We start from the raw sequence: 21,434 nt of genomic DNA on the forward strand, positions 1-21,434 counted from the left end.
CCTTCAGGAAAGCTGTTAAAACCTGGCTATTCCGGCAGGCCTGGGGCTGTTGACCTCACTGTTGAGGTCCAGCCCCGATTAGAACGAATGCATGTGGTTTTGTGATTTTAAACTGTCTTTTTTCTTGTTTTTTCTTTCTTTTTTTTTTCTTCTTTTTTTTTTTTGTAAGCCGCCTGGAGTCCTTCGGGGTTGGGCGGCATATCAATTTTAATAATAAATAAATAAGTAAAATAAAATGGAGCTTCTGAGCAATCTGCCCCTCAGAAGCTCCATTTTAGCCGGCATTGTTCAGAACGAATTTTGCCGGGCCTCTGTGGTTCTTCGTAAGGGCAAACTTCCATGATGCTGCAAGATTTGTAGTTTTGGGACTTGTTCGTAAATGCTTATAACCTGCTGTGTCAATGTTTGTTTGTTTTTATTTCTTTTTCTCAGTATCGAGCCTTTCTCTTGCATCATTAAACACAGCAGACAATGAGAGTGTGCAATCAGGGAAGAGGACACCAAGGTAAATTTTCAATTTTCAATTCTTGATTCTTATAGAAATTATCTTAAAACCCTAGCACAATGCTATTCATTATGTGCCACAGCTACTTGTATATCATCAAGAAATCGGTGGCTGTGGTTCTTAGTGGTACAAATAATGGATCTGTTCCTATGATCACATGGCTTCACAGTGGCACCACGTAGGAGGGAGAAGGAATGGCCTTGAGAAACAGAAGGAAGAACTACTAGCAAGGCGACAGTCAGATGATAAAAGAGGCTTGAGACCAGTACAGGGATGTAATCTGAGTAAATGCCTCCTTAGTTCTCACAAAGATAAGGCAAGGGAATGGGAAAGCTCATTTAGGCAGGCAAGTTCTTGTTATTAATATTGCACTGGTTCGGCTCCTTTCTCCAAGGCCAGTCTCAGTTAGTATTGATAGGAATACCTTGTGGGTGGCCAGATGTCTCAGTACCCTCTCTGATTCTTTTTAACATCTATATGAAACGGCTGGCATGATCACCTGATACCATGTGTTCTGACCCCCCTCTTTGCTCGTTCAGAAACGACAGCCACACACAGCTTGCAAAGGAATGTCTTTATCAGTCCCGGCTCAAGCTGGCTGCAAGCCTAAAATAAAGATAGATAAATTCTCTTGCAAAAAGTTAAACAGCCAGCTGCTGGCTGAGGAACTCTGGGAGTTGAAGTCCACAAGTCTTCAAGTTGCCAAGGTTGGACACCACTGCTGTAAAGCACCAGAACGCAGGACGAAAAGCAATGATGGAAACTAATCAAAAGTGGAACCAACCTAGAACTAAGGAGAAATTTTCTGACAGTTAGAACAATTAATCAGTGGAACAACTTCCCTCCAGAAGTTGTGAATGCTCCAACACTGGACGTTTTTAAGAAGAGATTGGAGAATAAATGAAATGAAATGGTATAGGCCTTCCTGCCTGAGCAGGAGTTGTACTAGAACGGGGGGTGGTGGTGTCAAACTCGCGGCCCGCAAGCTGGATGCGCCACGTGCTGGCCCCGCTCGGTTTAGCGAAGGAGAAAAAAGTTCTGATACGTCACGGACGACACCATGACGACGCGAGTTTGACACCCCTGGACTAGAAGGTCTCCAAGGCCCCTTCCAACTCTGTTATTCTGTTATATTTGTCTTTAGCTATTTCCTCATACATTCTTCACTTTAGTATCAAAAATCAAACATTATTTTAAGCACAATGTGTTTTCTGTTTATGGTCTTCCTTTAGATCTGAGTCCGTGGAAGGATTCTTATCTCCAAGTTGTGGTAGTCGTAACGGGGAAAAAGACTGGGAAAACGCATCAACTACTTCTTCAGTAGCGTCTGCTACAGAATATACAGGTTGGTGTTACAACTGTAGTTTGAAAGAAAATCCTTGGGAAACCAAATTTTCCCCAAGGAGAAAATGTTGAATTAATCCATTCCTTCCGGTCAGCTGCATGTTTGGTTTTCAACAGAGAAGAATAGTAATCCCCTCACACGCTCCGTCTTCACCCATTTTCCACTAGCAAATTGTGCTAGACATATTGCAATATGGCTAGCGATTACTTCCATTGGAATCATATTTTTCCACTTTTATCCAGGAATCATGCATTTTTATGGATGGTATAGGTAAGAAAATCATAATTCTTAATCCATATGCGAGTCCCACCAGCCCCCCCTTCCCCCCCAATAATTTTCAGAGACCCCAGATTATGCCACTCATTTTGGTGGCAAAATGATGATTTTCATCAGTGCCTGGAGCTTTGAATGTGCTAAATTGCTTTCTTGCTTTTACTGTTAGTTTGTTAACTATCTTGGCTGCTCTGTGTATTTATTTTTGGGGTGTTTTTATTGTTTTTAGTTGTCTTAACTGTTTTATAGTTTTAGAATTGTAAGCGGCCCAGAGTCTAAGACAGATGACTGTTCTGACCCCCCTCGTCCCACACCAACACACACTCCGAGCCAAAGATAAGTTACGGCATTTAATTAACAGACAGACAGGTCCTTGGCAGCAATCCGCCACAGATAAGCCGTGGCAGCAATCCAGCCTGCCAAGCTCACAATAATGTTCTCCAACATTAGTTCCTGCATTGACTTCTGCAAGAGGGGCGTGTGTACAAGCAGTCCTTTTATAGCCTGGAGAGGAGCCTAATGACCACCAGCTGAGTGCAATCACCTCTTGTACTTGCGAAACTGTTCCTGACGCCTATTAGCTCTTCGGTGCTGAGCATCCAGGAACAACTCACTGCTGGCGTCCGGATCACTCTCCCTTGTCTCCTCCCCACTGGTCCAAGGCTCAGGCGCCTCCTGGTGGCCAACCAGCCTCTCTGCGCCCTTCTCGGAGTCGAAACCCTGTCCAGGGTCCTCCACATCCTCCAGGGCCGACTCATAGGGCCCCTCGCTGTCGGAGTCTGGTGGCAGCTCCAACGGCTCCTGCCGGGCCACAACAGATGACTATGGAATTTGAATGAATGATCGTAGTATTTAAGGCTTGTTTTCCTAAATCGTATTGATCTTTTTTGACGTCCTCTTCCTCTCCCTCCCTTTTAAAAAAAATTAGGACCAAAGCTCTACAAAGAACCCAGTGCAAAATCCAATAAGCACATCATCCAAAATGCACTTGCCCATTGTTGTCTGGCTGGGAAAGTAAACGAAGGACAGAAGAATAAAATACTAGAGGTAAGAATAACCTACAAAGAAATAAAAGGAGAAAAAAGTTCAAATCTAAAGCTGGGAGTGCAGAGGAGTAACTAGATATAATTCAAGCTATTATTTCAAACATATTTAATGAATAGGCTGGCCTCAATGTTTTTAAATATTATTTTATCTCCCTGTTAGTATTTTTATAACTCAAGGTGGAAGTCATAGCTAATACTCCCTCCTCCTATTTTCCTCAGAACAATAACCCTGTGCGGTAGGCTGGGCTGATAGAGAGTGACTATTCCCTTAGTCACCCAGATATGAAATACTAATGGTGCTATCTACCGTATTTTTCAGAGTATAAGACACACCTTTCTCCCCCCCCCCTCCAAAAAAAAGAGGGTGAAAATCTGGGACGTTTCTGAATCTGATTACAGCCTTTTTGGCCTCCTGAAACCCCGCCCCATTTGGAAAAAAAATGGATGTGCCGAGGATTTGGGGGGGCCTGAAAAGTGTTCCTGGGGGCTGGGGAGGACCACAATGAGCAAAAAATGGGCTGGTTTCTTCTCATTTTTGCCCCCCCCCAAGTCCCCAGGAGCACTCTACAAGCCTCCCAAAGCCTATGCAAGCCTTGTTTGTATGAAAAATGGGCAGCTTTTTGCTTGCTTTTGCCCCTTCCAACCCCCAGGAGAACTTTGCAGGCCCCATTTTTCAAACTCAAACTCTCTGCGTGCCCCGTTTTTCGCAAAAAAACAAGGCGTCCAGAGGGTTTGGAAGTCCTGCAAAGTGCAAAAACGTTTTTTAAAAAATTACCTCTTCAAAACCTTGGCGAGTCTTATTGTCCTGTTATATACTGTTTTTTACATGTTTATTCGCACAAACACGCCTATCATTTGTTTAATTTATAAACGATGGCGATCATCCACAACTAAACACATTAGTTCATTCTATCGAATTATTACAAGTATAATTTAAGACAAGTGTTTCTCAACCTTGGCAACTTGAAGATGTCTGGACTTCAACTCCCAGAATTCCCCAGCCAGCGAATGCTGGCTGGGGAATTCTGGGAGTTGAAGTCCTGACATCTTCAAGTTGCCAAGGTTGAGAAACACTGACCTATACATTTATTTCTCTCTTCATGAAAGAGCCCTAGACTCAAATAAATCTAGTTCTTTTGTGCATTTCATACCGCAAAGCTCATGTAATAACAACGACTGTTTTAATTCACCTCTTGAACCCGGAATACTTTTCTAAGAGTCCAGGAAAAAAATCCCTCGTCCTTAAAAGTATTCAAGTTGCATTTTTATCTTTGCCACAATACCAACTTTCTTTTCTCTTTTATTTCCCTGAAGGAAATGGAGAAATCAGATGCCAACAACTTCCTCATTCTCTTCCGGGACTCCGGCTGCCAGTTCCGATCGTTATATACATACTGCCCCGAAACCGAAGAGATCAGTAAACTGACTGGGATCGGCCCCAGGTCAATCACCAAGAGAATGATCGAGGGGCTGTATAAGTATAACTCTGACCGGAAGCAGTTCAGCCACATACCGGCAAAAACGCTCTCCGCGAGCGTCGACGCGATTACTATCCATAGCCATTTATGGCAGAGCAAAAGACCGGTAACTCCCAAAAAGCTCTCCTCTTCAAAGACATAGCTACCCTGTGGGACAAGTTATTTGGGACAAACTTGCACTTCATATTTGCTATTATTACTATTACCGATTTGGTAACCAGGCTCCTTTGAAGAACAAGCTCTCTGTTGTCGTTGCCAACTGGAATGTAAACACAGTGTTGAAGTCTTGCAGAAAACTGACACTTGCGTCATGAACAATGGATTCACACCTGGGGATTTTAGTTGTTTGCTCATCATATCTGGTGTTCCTTTCCTCAGTTCTGCAGTTCTCTGAATGTTTGCACACTTGTGAGAAATTTTACATTTACTGCCTTATAATACTGTTAATGCTTGTTTTGGAATTTGCTTCTGTTTTTTATAACTTCACTGGACTATTGTGTCTTACATGCCACATCATTATTATTATTATTATGGTTGGTCACACACCATCAGCCAGATATTTTAGACTGGATTTGGCATTTTTATCCACCTATCAAGTCCTTCCCAAGCAGCTGGGAATAGGCAGATATTTTTTTATTTTATGAATATCATGCAGATAACAAAAGGCACAAGCCTGACTCACAATAAAATTAAGCTTAGCTAAACTCCTTTTTAACTCTGATTATTGTTGTTATTATTTAAGCACATCTTGTAAGACATATGCAGGATTGCTGCTAGCATGTCTTAAGCTCTAATAGGGAAATGTGGTGTCTACTAATGTTGTGAAGACATCGCCCTTATATTTAACAATTCATCACTGATCCAGGGTAGCATGAAATGAAAACGTATGCACTGGTAGACTTTTTTCCCCTATCCTTATTTTCTTCTTAAACAGGCACCTATTTTTGCCCAAGCTTCTGCTTAAATTGCATCCTGTAATTTTGCACAGATTCTCCCAGCTGTAAGGAAACAAAACTCCACATAAATAAAAACAATACTAATTGTATACAGGCCAACATAGATACATAAATTGGATCCATAAGTCGGGAACGATTGCTGACATTTAAAATCCAGGATTAAATGTGTTAAAGTAATACGCTTCATGTGGGTCTTTTGGAGGAAGTAGAAAGAAAAAGGTGTATCTGGTTTATGATCAAGATGTTGCCCATTATATGGACCAAAGTTAATTTTCTTCCTACAATATAGAGTTGGTTTTATTTGAGTGATTTACTGCATTGGTTAGATTTATGACAATCTAAATCTAACTGAAAGGACTAGGGCAACCTAGAATGTAATGTAAAAATATCACCAGGACATCTTTTCAGTATTGATTAAGGGCTGTGTTGGAAAAGTAATTCCTGTTTGGAACGTTGATTAACTCAGTGTTTTTCAACCTTGGCAACTTGAAGATGTCCGGACTTCAACTCCCAGAATTCCCCAGCCAGCGAATGCTGGCTGGGGAATTCTGGGAGTTGAAGTCCGGACATCTTCAAGTTGCCAAGGTTGAAAAACACTGGATTAACTGACAGGAGGCAGCATTTGAACTTGAAATCCACCCTTATTTTTCCTATTGCTTTTTTCACATCCAAACATCGGACAATTTAGGTGTGGGGTGGGAGGGAAGCTTGGTCGAACCACATTCTCAGGAAAAGACTTGAATTACTGCTCTGGTTCTGTTTCAGTATTGTAAAAAGTGTTGAAACTTAGACAGTATTGAACTCTCTGTCTTATGCTTGAATTTTATAATATATGTCCTGCGGAGGAAAATGTGTAAAACGTTCTATACACTTCTGTTGAAAAGCTTGATTCAGGCTAGTCTTTCACTACAGTTTGATTTTGTTCTTTGTATAGATGATGTACAGGAATGAAAAAATCCTAAATTTAGAGAACAGTTTTTTTAAATTATTAAACAGCCCTAAGCATCAATGTTTCTGGGTTGCTCGTCGAATTTTTTCAAAGATGCAGCCAATATTTTACTGTAATTTATGTTATTATATTTATGTATATTTGTTAAAACTATAAAAAAAATGAAATATATTTGTGGTTAGTTGATTCCTACTGCATGTAAAGGATAGGGATATCTAACTCATCTTTTATCCAAATGTAAACATATTGTATATAGAGAAAAAGTACACACAAACACACACATATATATGTATGTATAAAATAGGAGATTGTTCTATGCATTCTACCCTCTATGCTAATCCTCCAACTAATGGCAGAGGGAAGTTTTATTGCGAACTCAAATAAATGTACACCTAATTTAAAGATAGTTCAAGCATATCTATGGTTAGGAGAGAGAAGTTTGGACATACCATAATTGACGGTGAAAGAAGAAATTGTGTGTAAGAGCTTTGAAACGAAAGTATTCTTGCTAAAAAAAACGAAACATTCTTTTAAAATATACACTACATTGATTCTTGCACACCTAAACAGGATGATTTCTAAAATGTAACAGCAGAGGATATTATTTTAAATTATTGAATGTATTATGAATTTTGTCTACATTTCAGAAAAAAAAACATTCTGTGCAATGTCTAAAAGTAGAATGTGACTATTACAAATAAAAGTCAAGACCCCTGAGATTAAAATTTTACTATACAGTATAATAGGAAAGTAATGACAGGGTTGAGGCTGCTGGTGGTTTTTTAATTTTTTAAGGTTGGACATTTTCTACTAACCATTTCTCTTCATTTGATATCCTATTTGAGAAAAGGAAAGTTTTTGTGAAGAAGCCCTGTGTTTTACCAGTGATAATACATGTGTGCCGGTTCTTTATAAGAAAGGTATTGTTTTTATTGTTTATATGACAGAATTTGCCAAACGTCCTAATTTGGAGGTCAGGTATTTAAAGTCTGACAGTCATGATGGCTACTGAAATTATATGGGAGAGGGGAAATGACTGTTGGGGTATGTTTTTAATTATTTGGCTGTTTAAAGCCAATTTCTGCTTATTTATAATTTAATGGGCACCGTCCGTTGAGAACTGTACAGTGTCTGTATGCTTCCTTGTCCACTTTTTTGGAGCATTGCTACTCCATTCTCTTTTTCAAACGCTGTGCTGTAAAATACTGTCGTATAGCTGCTTACTTAGTACAATGTAGTTCTTCTCTTCCATCTAAATAAAAAGCATGGCACCAAAATCCTAGCAGAGATGTTATTTTTTATATACAATTTCAATTTAGATTACGTAGCTCTATAAGCTATTATACTGCTAGTTTTACCATAGTTAATACTTTTTTGTCCTCCTATCTGTGGTTAGGCAATATCCCTCAAATAAATAGATTTTACAACAGAGTTATCAACTACTTTAACTCAGGGGTGTCACACTGGCAGCCCGCAGGCTGGATGCGTCATACACAGACCACGCCCACCCCAGCTCCGCGACTGGGAAAAAATGTCGCGAAACATCACATGACAGCAATGTGACGTGGCAATTTTGACACCCGTCAAATACACAAAAAACCTTTTATCTAATGGGCCATTTGGGGGAGGAGTATCCATTAAACCCAAATGTCAGTTAAATCCAAAAGATATCTTTTCCCACATATACAAAGTTTGTCTGTCATTTTCCTAACGCGTAAAAACTGCAACAGGCCACTCAGTTTTTTTCAAGCTTGGGGATCATGCGCTGTAACAGCCATGTTGCCATAGTCCTCCTGGAACAGCCCTGTCTTGTAGCTACCTGTAGCTACCTACAGGTAGCTACAACAGTCCCAATCCACTTCGAGCCTAAGAGAGTAGAAACCACAAAGTGCCCCTTTACTTTTTCCCAGACTCCCCAAACTGTCCACCATGACGGTTGCGAGGGTCAGATCACACCATATCCCATTTCCCTGACGGAGGATAATCGTGGCAACTGGACCAAAGTTTATTAAACTGTGACATTTCGTTACTCATTCAACTAACTTATTCAGTCAAATGATTTTTTTTTTTATAGACACAGAGTCATAGAACCGTTGGAGTGAACTAACTCTTAACAGGGAGTTCTCCCCAAAATGAAATGCCAGGTGCAAATGTAGACTCAAATCATCCAGTCCCAAAGCATATAAAAAAGTTAAATCATGGCAATTTCCCTCGGGGCCTTCCCAGCAATCTTCTCAGTGCTACCACCAGTCTTCCCATCAGCCGACCTACCCGCCTTAACCTCTCAAGCAACTTCCCCAAAACATTAAACCTTGTTTTAACTCACTTATTTTGAAGAATGTCCACACTCAAATTTTGTCTGTTGCGAATGTCAAAGGTTTTAGTGTCAATCCATTTATGTATTTTGGCAACTTTTTAAGGTGTGTGAACCTCAACTCCCAGAATTCCCCTGCCAGCATCTGTCCATAACTGCCCTTCATCAAGTTGGCAAGTTTGAAAAACATTTGAACTAGACTCATATTGTGGTTATAACTATAACCGTGTCAGCATTTCTGACTGATGTAAAATATTTATAAATTGGGCTCAATTACAGGTAATCTTCAACTTACAATCGTTGGTTTAGTGCAGGGGTAGTCAACCTTTTTATACCTATCGCCCACTTTTGTATCTCTGTTAGTAGTAAAATTTTCTAACCGCCCACCGGTTCCACAGTAATGGTGATTTATAAAGTAGGGAAGTAACTTTACTTTATAAAATTTATAAAGCAGAGTTACAGCAAACCCCTACCGCCCACCATGAAAGCTGGCGTGACCCATCAAAACCGCGGTCCACTAAAGCGCGCCCGATTAAAGCGCGTACCTGATGTCATCAGCAGAAAGCGCTTTTAAAGCAAGCCGATTCACATAAAGGTAAGGGTTAGGGTTAGGGTTAGGGTTAGGGTTAGGTTAAGGGTTAGGGTTAGGGTTACGTTAAGCGTTAGGGTTAGGGTTAGGGTTAGGTTAAGGGTTAGGGTTAGGTTTAGGGTTACGTTAAGCGTTAGGGTTAGGGTTAGGGTTAGGTTAAGGGTTAGGCTTAGGGTTAGGTTTAGGGGGGTTAGGTTTAGATTTATGCGTTAATTTTAAATTTACCGCTCACAGCGTGCTGTTTTCGTCGCGCTGTGATGACGTCACGTATGCGCTTTCGTCGAGCGCGCTTTAGTCTACCGCGGTTTTGTGGTGGAACCGAAAGCTGGAATGCCCACAAGTGGGCGGTAGGGACCAGGTTGACTACCACTGGTTTAGTGACTGTATTATACCGGCACTAAAAAAAAGTGACTTATGGCCGTTTTTCCCAATTACAATCATTGCAGCACCCCATGGTCTCATGATCAAAATTCAGACTCTTGGCAGCTGGCATGTACTTATGACAGTTACAGTGTCCCGGGGTCAGGTGAACATTTTTTGCAACCTTCTGACGAGGAAAGCCAATGGGGAAGCCAGATTCACTTAACCATGTTACTGACTTAACAACTGCAGTGATTCACTAAAAAACCGTGATGAGAGGTTGTAAGGTGGGGCAAAACTCACTTAACAACTGTCTTGCTTAGCAATAGAAATTTGGGCTCAATTGTCATAAATCAAGAACTACTTCTGTAAAATATTTGCTGTGTATTATCTCAATTGGTGGCTGAGTAACTGATTCAGGATCAATTTTTCCACCTAAGCAGCATCTGAGAACATCTTTGTGTTGGGAGAGAAATACGTCTTATAGTTTCTTCAGAAGAACGAGAGTTTCCTCCATGCCTCCTCCCCAAGTACTCTTCATGTCACCTCTTAGAGCACTTTGAAAAGTAACTGTATTCTTTGGTTGCAAGTAAAAATATGAAGCGTTAAACCTTTTCATGATCAAAATCCAGTCCCTTGGCAGTTGGCATGTACTTATGACAGTTTTCAGTGTTGCCATACCTTGTGAAATGTATTAATTGCATTCCTGAAACTTTAATGCTGCTCATTACTATGATTGAATGATTAAAAATGATTAATATCATCTTTCTATTGGCAGTACTCTTAACAAACGTAGTATTTAGCGTTGCATCACTTGTCTTACCACATCAGCAAATTTACAAAGGTAACAAGACCTGGCAGATCCTCTGAACATAAACATGTTTATGAAAGTAACCAAACATGCATTATGATTTCTTTGAATCACTATTCTTTTTTTAAAAAAAAAACATACTTTAAAACTCATTGTACATGAGTACAATGAAACTCATTGAATTTGGATAAGCAAATGCAAAAGTCTTGTGTAGATATTATTCACTTATTTCCAGATGTTGTTTACTATAATTCCCATCATCCTCAGTTTGGAATGTAGGAAACTATTAAAAATCCCCCAAGGGCAATAATAGGACACTGACATTTCTTCTATGCAAGGTCCTCTTTAAAAAAACAGACTTCCCTCACTAGGACAGCTCCCAACCACACCTCAGATTGACTAAGACGTGTAAACTTCATAAACTGCTCCCCAACTCCCAGGCAAGGAATGCTTTGATATAATAAAAGACGTAAAAATTCTCTCAGGTATAAATATGTTCTTAGAGCCCATCCCTGATTTAAAAAGCTGATATGAGATTTCTGCATCTCAGTTTTTAGTTTCCAGAAGATGAGAAGAAGAAATGCTTTTTTTATTTTTTATCATTTTATCAGTAGGAAAAATGGGTAATAATATAAAGCTAGTTCAAATCAGTGTATTAACATTATTAAATGTGGATTATGTATGTATATATTGTCAGGCACGAAAGACCAGATCCACACGTGAAGGTCAATTACACTGATTTATTGCTAAACAGCCTATGCACAGGAATCTTCTCACTTAACAGCATCTACTTGGAGTTAAATAAGGGTCAATGGGATTCAAGGAGGGATAGAGGGCTTGTAGAGATGTAGGGATTCTAGGCTGTTCCCTCTTTTAACTCTGGCCCCTGATTCTGCCACTTCTCCTACATCATATAGACATTTGATAAATACATCTCTTGAACCTATACCAGTGTTTCTCAACCTTGGCAACTTGACGATGTCTGGACTTCAACTCCCAGAATTCCCCAGCCAGCGAATGCTGAATGTTGAAGTCCAGACATCGTCAAGTTGCCAAGGTTGAGAAACACTGACCTATACATTTATTTCTCTCTTCATGAAAGAGCCCTAGACTCAAATAAATCCAGAATTCCAGAATTCTTCATAAAATGTCAGATGCCATATTTTGAAAGTAATGAAGCTCCCTACTACAGATAGATCTGTAAAACATGTTCTGCCCCAACCTTGGAAAATAAATTAAAAATATTTCTACTTTATTTTTTTATCACACTTGATTTAAGACATTTATAAAGCTACCTCATTAAAATAATTACTGATAGATATATTTCTTTCTCCTGGTCTCCTCCAAGAAAGGGAAGCCTAGTCAATATTCAGAAATTTGAGGTCAGGCAATGGCTACCATCTTCTTCAAAGCAGATGCCATCACCCTTTCATTCATAGATACATTTATGATGGTCCAAACCAGGGGTGAAATTTGACAGGCTCTGAAGAACCGGTAGCAGAAATTTTGAACAGTTCAGAGAACCGGCAAATACCACTTCTGGCTGGCCCCAGTCGGAATTGAGATTTTGTAATATCCCTCCCCTGGAGTGGGGTGGGAATGGAGATTTTGCAGTATCCTTCACCTGCCATGCCCACCACAGGACTGGTAGTAAAAAAAAAATTTGAATTTCACCACTGGTCCAAACCCATATCCTAGTCATGTGACTGAAGGCTTTCTTCAATAAGGAAGGAAAGGATGAAACATCTAAATTTAAAAATAATAATAAAACAATCCAAACTACAGGTAGAAAGCTGATGAGATACAGAAATGGTCTGCTTCCTGAGAATTCACCATTTAAGCTGGCATTTTGGATGGCATTTTGCAAGTGCAATAAGATTGAAGAAGTGTTGACATCCTGGTGCTCTGATTACCATTTATGCCTGAACACTTACTTATCTTCTCTCCTTTCTTCTTTACAAGAAGGAATCATGTTAGGGAGCAGAAGGAAAGTGTGCATACTAAACTTTCAACTAATTTACAGGTTCTAAAATTAATTGCTTGTGCCATTTTCTTAAAAATAAATACTCTCAGCTGTTTTTCCTGTAGTGCCATGGAGGATATCTTTGGGACTAAAATACTTCAATTACCACTATGACCGCACATAGTTTAAAAGCACATCTTGAAACACACCCACAGAATTACTAGTTGCCACAACTATTGAGGCACATTCATATTTATCTATTTGACATTCTCAGGAATAAATCAGTTGATGAAGACAACCTAACATTTTAACATTAAAAGCAGCCGCGCGAGCGATTGTGGGTGCACCTCGCTTCACCCACGTTACACCTATCCTCCGCGAGCTGCACTGGCTGCCTGTCGATCTCCGGGTGCGCTTCAAGGTGCTACTTATCACCTATAAAGCCCTTCATGGTAGTGGGCCTGGGTATTTGAGAGACCGCCTACTGCCAATTACCTCCACTAGACCGATACGATCGCATCGATTAGGCCTCCTCCGAATTCCATCTACTAGCCAGTGCAAACTGGCAACTACCCAGAGGAGAGCCTTCTCGGTGGCTGCTCCGACCCTCTGGAACGAACTCCCCGTGGAGATTCGGACCCTCACCACCCTCCAGTCCTTCCGCGCCGCTTTGAAGATCTGGCTGTCCCGGCTGGCCTGGGGTTAAGATTCCAACCCCACCCGAATTGTGTGACTGTTGTGCTCTCTTTTAATATGTTGTATTGTTTCCATATTGGAATACTGTTTGTCTTTCCCTCCCTCCCTTTTTGAATTGTGAGCCGCCCTGAGTCCCCCCAGGGAAAAGGGCGGCATACAAATAAAGGAAATGAAAATGAATGAAATGAAATGACATTCATACTATCTGTAATCTTCTGCCTATATTTTTCAGCATTTGCTGAAGACACAATTGATAATGCTCCTGTTATCTCATGCATCTATACAATTTGTGGAATACAGTACAAAAAAATTACTGTAGAAAATATTCAAAACTCTGGTTTAAAAAAGAAAATATAAAAAGGCATCTTAATGGCAGCATCTATCCTTTTTAAAAAGATATTTTCAGCATTAATTTAAATCAGTTTGATATACACATACAAAATAAATCCTAGACCTGAGTGTGTGATGAATAGGAATTTCCAGGAGAATCCTTGAGTTTTTTTTCATAAGCCATGTGCATTTAACAGTAGCTTACAACACACTCATCGATAGGAGAGGGAATGGAAAGATCATACCCAGGATGAGGAAATACCTTATATGAAGTAAAGAGCACCCAAGTCTCAAATACCAACCCCTTAGATAGGAACGAAACATTGATCTCTAAGAAGTTTATAGACTACAATAAACTGCTAAGGGTTCACTAACTGTGACTTTTTAAATTTCATTTGACCAACCTATTTCCACAAGATATCCTATAGGCCAGTGTTTCTCAACCTTGGCAACTTGAAGATGTCCGGACTTCAACTCCCAGAATTCCCCAGCCAGCGAATGCTGGCTGGGGAATTCTGGGAGTTGAAGTCCGGACATCTTCAAGTTGCCAAGGTTGAGAAACACTGCTATAGGCATATTTTTAATCAGAAACAAAAGGCTGTCAGAAACTCAAAATATCTCAGATTTACAGATAAGGGAATAGTATTTTAGAGAGGAAAACAGAGCAGATAATATACCCTCAATAATTTTATGCAAGGTTTACCTTTAAAGAATATAATACATACAGTATGCCTGTTAATTACAATCTCTAAAAGATACTCAGATTTTAAGGCTTGTAGCAGATCAACTTTAATATTATCTGGGTGTGGAGGAAATATTTACCGGTAACTATCAGTTTTCTGTATCTTTCTTACATATGATTTTCCTAGACGCACATACACAAAAGAGTTAGCCAGACCTACAATTATTAAGTAAAATATCTGAAAGGATGGAAAATTCCAAAATGCCCTAATGGGGATTGAACACACGTAGTGGGCATGGCATAGAAGACTTCAAAGAATAGGAAACACAGTTAAATGGAATGCAACATTTTAGAAAAATGGAACAGGGTAGCGTAAGGTGAAACTGCAATGGATTTGGGAAGGGGGGGGGGTTGCAAGTTCCAAATTTCCATATAATTCACATGAAAATTGGTCCCTTTCTTTTGAGGCCAAATGCATAATTTCATACAACTAAGAGAAAAATGTCAGGTATGGATTATAAAAAAGGCAACAACTCCATCCCCCCAAAAAACCTCACTCTCAAACAAATGCAAGGAATATCCACACCCTCATTTTTAGAATCTTTTGTTCCCCCAAATCACAGATTAACACAGGCTGGGAAGGGGGGAAAAACCTGTAATCCAGCCAAAATATTATGGATGAGATATGGTTGGTAATGTTAATAAATTGCAAAGGATGATGCTGTTTAGTATATCTCTGAAGTGTTTCCCTTAAAACTGTTCTGAAACTTTACTAGAGTTTATATAATTGCAGATGTACGGCCTGTGTTTTACAAAAAGCCAACTTCAGGTGGAAATTTTAATAAAGAAGGAGTTGTGTGGGAAGAAAGAAGGGGTGTGCCATCCCTACTTTTCCAGCTTCCTCGCCAAGCCTGTTTGCTTCCCACCAACAAAGTTTACAAAATTGAGTTCTAAGAGATTGCTTTGCAGTCCTAAAACTTAGGGTGCAGAAGGATCAAAAGGATCGCTTTCTTTTACCAACCATATCACTATATCCTCTACGCGTGACCCGTCAAAACCGCGGTCCACAAAAGCGCGATCGATGAAAGCGCGCATTTGACGTCATCACAGCGCGACGAAAAAAATTAAAAATTGAAATAAAAATTAAATTAAACCAAGCCGATTCACATAAAGGTAAGGGTTAGGGTTAGGTTAAGGGTTAGGGTTAGGTTTAGAGCGTTAGGGTTACGTTTAGCGTTAGGTTAAGGGTTAGTGTTAGGTTTAGCGTTCAACTCCCAGAATTCCTCAGCCGGCAACCTTGGCCGCTTGAAGACTTGTGGACTTCAACTCCCAGAATTCCTCAGCCGGCAACCTTGGCCACTTGAAGACTCGTGGACTTCAACTCCCAGAATTCCTCAGCCGGCAACCTTGGCCACTTGAAGACTTGTGGACTTCAACTCCCAGAATTCCTCAGCCGGCAAACATGCCAACTTGAAGACTTGTGGACTTCAACTCCCAGAATTCCTCAGCCGGCAACCTTGGCCACTTGAAGACTTGCGGACTTCAACTCCCAGAATTCCTCAGCCGGCAACCTTGGCCACTTGAAGACTTGTGGACTTCAACTCCCAGAATTCCTCAGCCGGCAACCTTGGCCACTTGAAGACTTGTGGACTTCAACTCCCAGAATTCCTCAGCCGGCAACCTTGGCCACTTGAAGACTTGTGGACTTCAACTCCCAGAATTCCTCAGCCGGCAACCTTGGCCGGTTGAAGACTTGTGGACTTCAACTCCCAGAATTCCTCAGCCAGCTTTGCTGGCTGAGGAATTCTGGGAGTTGAAGTCCACAAGTCTTCAAGTGGCCAAGGTTGGAGACCCCTGCTTTAAGAAATACCCTAAATAAATCAATATCCCTGCAGTGGGAAGCCTTCCCAAGCGGCACCTTCCAGGCGGCCAGATCCCTTTCGCACCTTTCCGGGGGGAAAACAGATCCGTGGCGGCGAGGAATCAAGGCAAAAGGGATGCAACGAGCGGGTAGCTGCTCTCTAATTGGGCCCTTCCCACGAAGCCGCGTCCTGCCTCCCTCCCAACCCCGATCCCTGCCGCCGCCGCCTCCCCATCCACTGTTTTCCGCCTAGACTCGGGCTCCGCTCCAGCTACCACCCTCAAACGCCTGGGAAACGCCGGAGCTCCTCTAATGCAGCCGCCGCCGCCGCCCCTTCCCTCGCTTCCCCCATTCAGGCGGCTGCGCTGCCACCCCGCCCAAGCCTCCTCGCCGCCGCCGCCGCCGGCCCCCGCGGGCAGCGATTGGCGAAGCCGCTTGACAACCACGCAGCCGGCCCGACGCCTCTCGGCTCTTTAGGGAAGCCGAGGCAGAAGGAAAAGCCGCCGGCACGGGCCCGCAAGCCTCTTCTTCTTCGTCCTCCTCCTCCTCCTCCTCATCCCTTGGGAAGCCCCCGCCGCCATTTTGTGCGCCTCCCTCCCTCAGCCCGGTTTTCCCCTCAGAATCCCCTCAGAATCGGCGGCCTCGGGAAACGGCCCGCCTTGTAGGTGAGTCTCTCGGGTTGGATGATTCCGTTCGCGGGGATGGTTTTGCCGGGCTTCGCTGAGGTAAAAGAAGCCGCGCGGGAGGAGTTGAGGGGGGCGCGGGAGGCCTCTGAGGGAGGCCTCTGAGGGGATCGGGCTGATGGGGAGACCTTGACCGGCGCCGGTGGAGGAGAAGAAAGGCGGCCTCGGTCGGGGTCCGAAGGCGGCGGAAGGACGGGGCTCTTTAACCCTCTCCCTCCCTCTCTCTCTCCCCTCTCGCCGGTGACCTTGCCTGCCTTCCCGCGTCGTCCCCGGCCGCCCTGCCTTCCAGAAGGGGGTTGTGTGTGTGTTTGTGTCCGTCTGTGCGACCGACGTTGGTTGCGCATCTACGCCCGAATTCTTCACCTCCTGCGCCTCTTTTACATCCTTTTGTTATTGCAGCATCCACAAAGAAGCACAAAAACCAACAACCCTCCCTGGGTTTTTAACAGCACCTGTTTGGCTCTTCCCTCCGGTTAGGCTGCTACTTGGATGATGGTCTTGCAGCCCTGGATAGGATGCTTTCTTTTTTTTTAAAGCATAATGCATATAAATGCATATAAATATATAAAGTTCAAGGATTGAAACCTAGGTTTGCCTTGTCACTGAAAAAGGGGAGAGAAAGATGCGGTGTTTTTTTTTCCCCTCAGCTCTACCTCGTTCTCTCTTTTTTTTATTATTATTAAAAAAGATTTTATTTTAATTTATTTATTTTACAACTCCTCCTTCTTTACATATTGTAGAAAGTGTATCAGCTGGTTTTGTGCATCTCTTCCACCGTCATCAGATGTAATTCATATTAATTCAAATACCTTAACTCAAATATTTACTATGTGAACATCATCATACCTCCACTTTTATTTGTTATTTAAACATCCTTCATCCTTAAATATACCAAGATTTAATACATAATCACATGCTGGCATTTCATTTACTTATTTGTAAAACCCTCCCATTAATATTAAATCCTCATATCCTGTTTTAGCTAAACATCCATAACATTTAATACCAAAATTTTCTAATCCTCCATGTATATAATTTTTTTCCCCTCTGAGCTCTCCTGGTTCTCTTTTTTTTTTAATTAAAAAATTATTTTTTTATTTATTTATTTTACAACTCCTTCTTTACATACTGTAGAAAGTGTATCAGCTGGTTACAAAAGGCTTTTGTGCATCTCTTCCACCGTCATCAGATATAATTCATATTAATTCAAATACCTTAACTCAAATATTTACTACATTAACATCATCATACCTCCACTTTTATTTGTTATTTAAACATCCTTCATCCTTAAATATACCAAGATTCAATACATAACCACATACTGGCATTTCATTTACTTATTTTGTAAAATCCTCCATTAACATTAAATCCTCATAACCTGTTTTAGCTAAACATCCATAATATTTAATACCAAAATTTTCTAATCCTCCATGTATATAATTTCCCCCCCCTCTGAGCTCTCCTGGTTCTCAGGTTTTCAATCTTGGCTTTTTCTAAGAAAGCAATCCACAGCTGTTATTGTCCACTTTGTTTCTTGGGAGTATTAAGTATTACGTGCCTGCAGTTTTATAGCAAAGAGTGGCAATTGTTCCGGATCTATAGTATTTTGTAGCAGGAGTTCAAGATCACTTAAAGAGATTCAGGCAGTCGGATTTCATCACATACTTTCAACAATCCTTTGTCTGCACGATAGGGCTGCAGTAAAAGAAAAAATAGAGATGCATTATTGAGAATGCACATATACTGAATTCAGGTGTGTTTATTGACATATTTGCATAGGAATAAAAATCAGGCTTATGGTTATATGAAAGTTTTGAACTCGACAGCCTATGAACAGATAGTTGGAAATGTTGTAGTGGGTTACGATAACTCATTGGAATACCTTGTTCTTTGTTCATTCAAACGGATTGAAAATGTTAAGAATGCTATGAATATAAAATTGTGCCACAACCCTTATGGAATATAATGGGGCCACTGGTATATTTAGAATTATAGAGAACTAAATGTTAGTGGTTATCCATATGAATCTGTTTACTTTGGCATTACAGTACACACACACACAAACACACACACACAAACTAAATACATATAAACAAAAGATGATGTGCTTGTAATTTATTTTTTCCCTTCTTCTATGTCTACTAATTGTTGCAGATGAATAATATATCACCTTATACTGGTGCCTGTCCTGTCCATCTGTTGTAGTTTAAATATTCAGGAGCCTCCAACCCTTTTGGGGCCATAGGCACAGAAAACATGTTGAGAAAATATTAAAAGCTTCAGAATGCAGTTGCAGGAATTGCTATCATAGTAGACAGGCCCAATCATGAAACACTTCAGTCACCCAAAAAACCTACCGCTTTTATCTTGTTTGAGATTACTTCCAGTAGTCTCGGTCGCCCCCACCCCAGCACATACAGTAAAGATGGATCCATGCCACTGTGTTGCTCTTTATATTCTTATATTCTTTCAGGAGCATCTTTCCCATGTATACTATAATACATAGCTTTTACTTCTCCCATGCCCTCTGCAATCTAAATCACTCTTGGTCTCTATGTTTCTTTCATTCCCTTGCCATATGCCCTTACTCCTATGCCTTCATCCTAACTCAGCCTTCCTGTTCCCTTTCACATTCTGCTGGATTTTGCTGAGCATGGCCCTTTACTCCATGTGTCATTATTATCCTGTTATGCTTAATAATTGCTTGCTACACTAAATAACTTGCAACCTACTGCCAGTTTGGCTACTCCTGTCCCCAAGCCACCTATGAAGTTGTTTCATCTTATCTACCATTTCCTTCCCTTTGTTGAACCTGCTGTACAGAAGCAGTTCACAATAAACCACTCTGTCTTTAAGAATTCCCAAGGCTGTCTCTGGGGCAGTGAAGTCCCCCCCCCCCAAATATCACTCTGTAGGGAAAGGTCTTTTTCCTGGGAGAGCTGGCACCAGAAGACCCTGCCCTTCCCCTGCCATCTACAGTTTGGCAAAATAAATGGGAGATATACATGTTCGGCATAGTGAAAAAGTCGTGGCACAACATAACCGCGGTAGACTAAAGCGCGCCGACAACACCGCGCCGCTAAAACCGCGATGTCAAAAGCGCGCCCACAACAGCGCGCCGACAACACCGCGCCCACAGAAGCGCGATTTAACTTAAGGTGAGGTTTAGGGTTAGGTTTAGGGTTATTTTTAGGGTTATGTTACAGCGCGCTTCTGTCGGCGCGCTGTTGTCGCACGGTTTTGACGGTGCTGTTTTGTCACCGCGCTTTAGTCACACGCGCTTTAGTCTACCGCGGTTTTGTGGTGGAACCGAAAAAGTATCACTGCCAAAGGCAAATTGCTGAAAAAATTTAGGCACCCAGAGAACAGAGAGGAGTATACGCCTGCAGTGGATCAGATAGCTGATAAGATCAGAGTAGGCTCATGCCCCTAACTATGCCTTTTATGACATGTCATTTAAAGATTACACCACTACCCCGTTTGAAAACTGAAGCAAAAAGAATGAGTTCAGATTGATTGTTGGGTAGGTCAATGGTGAGTTAAATATGGTTCCTGAGGCATTTCCAGTCTGTGATTAGCAGGACATGTGCAGGAGTGTGTAAAAGCAAAATACTATTTTATTTCGTGGAGGAAAATATACGTTAGATGTTTTCCATGTCCAGTGCTGGTAAAGGAATTGAAACAAATTCTAGAAGTTATAACATATGTGTCCTTTCTTTCATTATTCTTTCTGTTCCAACAGAATGATGGAAAGAAATGATATGAAAGGATGAAGCCTGTTTGTCTCGGAATGATAACTCAGAAAACTAAACAGAATTGGACCACATTTGATGTTTGGGAAGAAGCTAAAGAAAATGTGTTGAATCTTGCTTTTTCTACAGAATAGGTTGTTGCTTTGAATTCAAAATATTACATGTATTGCTATTGTTGACCTTATCTTTGTTTTGCTTTAAATATCAACAGTTGCATAGCAAAACCAAGTTTATTTTTATTAGTAGCATTTTTGTCCTGCTCTTTAGTTTAAAAAAAAAGACTGAGTGTTTCTTTTAAAATCAGAGATAAGATAAACACAACATTGGGACAACATTATAAAAGGCAGAAGGCAAAAGAGATGAATACACAAAACAAAAGGATTGGAGGGAAACAAATCATTTTAAATCATCTTGGCAAGCAATAAAGCTGAAAAAAGCAACATCATTTGTTCAAGGATTTGTAGAAGTTATACACTTGATCATAGATTGACTGCAAGATCCTAGCAATTAAAGCCAGGGTCCTCAAACTACAACCCATGGGCCACATACAGCCCGCCGAAGCCATTAATCCGGCCCATGCAGGACCACAAGGCTGCCCCACCACATCTCCCCGCCTACCCACTGGCGGCTCTCACCATTCAGGTCAGTGCAGGACTTACCTTTGCGAGCCCCGCAGGCTGGAACTAGAGGGTAAGGCCAACAATTTTGGCCTGCAGAGAGATTCTGAAGGTGGGGAAGGTGAAAAATGGAGCATTTTAGCTTGTTTTGGGCTAAAAGGGGGCTCTTTTAGGCCTGCAGAATGCCTCTGGAGGTGGGTGTTTGTGAGAAAAAACGGGGCACA

The 21,434-nt window shown here is 41.2% G+C and overlaps 2 protein-coding genes across 4 annotated transcripts in view; both read left to right on the plus strand.

The window, feature by feature from the left end:
• CAMSAP2 (calmodulin regulated spectrin associated protein family member 2) overlaps positions 1–5,055 on the plus strand; it is a 71,924-nt gene extending 66,869 nt beyond the window's left edge. The window contains exons 15-18 of the mRNA XM_087719193.1: positions 433–505; positions 1,738–1,850; positions 3,052–3,170; positions 4,484–5,055. Of these exons, the coding sequence (XP_087575319.1) occupies positions 433–505; positions 1,738–1,850; positions 3,052–3,170; positions 4,484–4,789 (611 nt within the window). The 3' untranslated portion in view covers positions 4,790–5,055. The remainder of the gene's footprint in view (positions 1–432; positions 506–1,737; positions 1,851–3,051; positions 3,171–4,483) is intronic.
• An 11,419-nt stretch (positions 5,056–16,474) lies between these two features.
• WDR47 (WD repeat domain 47) overlaps positions 16,475–21,434 on the plus strand; it is a 39,326-nt gene continuing 34,366 nt past the window's right edge. For 2 of the 3 annotated variants that reach the window (XM_087719196.1, XM_087719198.1), the window contains exon 1: positions 16,475–16,823. The gene's annotated coding sequence lies outside the window, so the exon portion shown is untranslated. Of the gene's footprint in view, positions 16,824–20,583; positions 20,728–21,434 lie in introns of all 3 variants that reach the window. The other variant, XM_087719197.1, reaches the window with a different exon arrangement.

This window comes from Thamnophis sirtalis, unplaced genomic scaffold, assembly GCF_051295495.1.
Source record: "Thamnophis sirtalis isolate CommonGarterSnake01/CBP01778 unplaced genomic scaffold, rThaSir2_p1.2 scaffold_7, whole genome shotgun sequence".
NCBI lineage: Eukaryota > Metazoa > Chordata > Lepidosauria > Squamata > Natricidae > Thamnophis > Thamnophis sirtalis.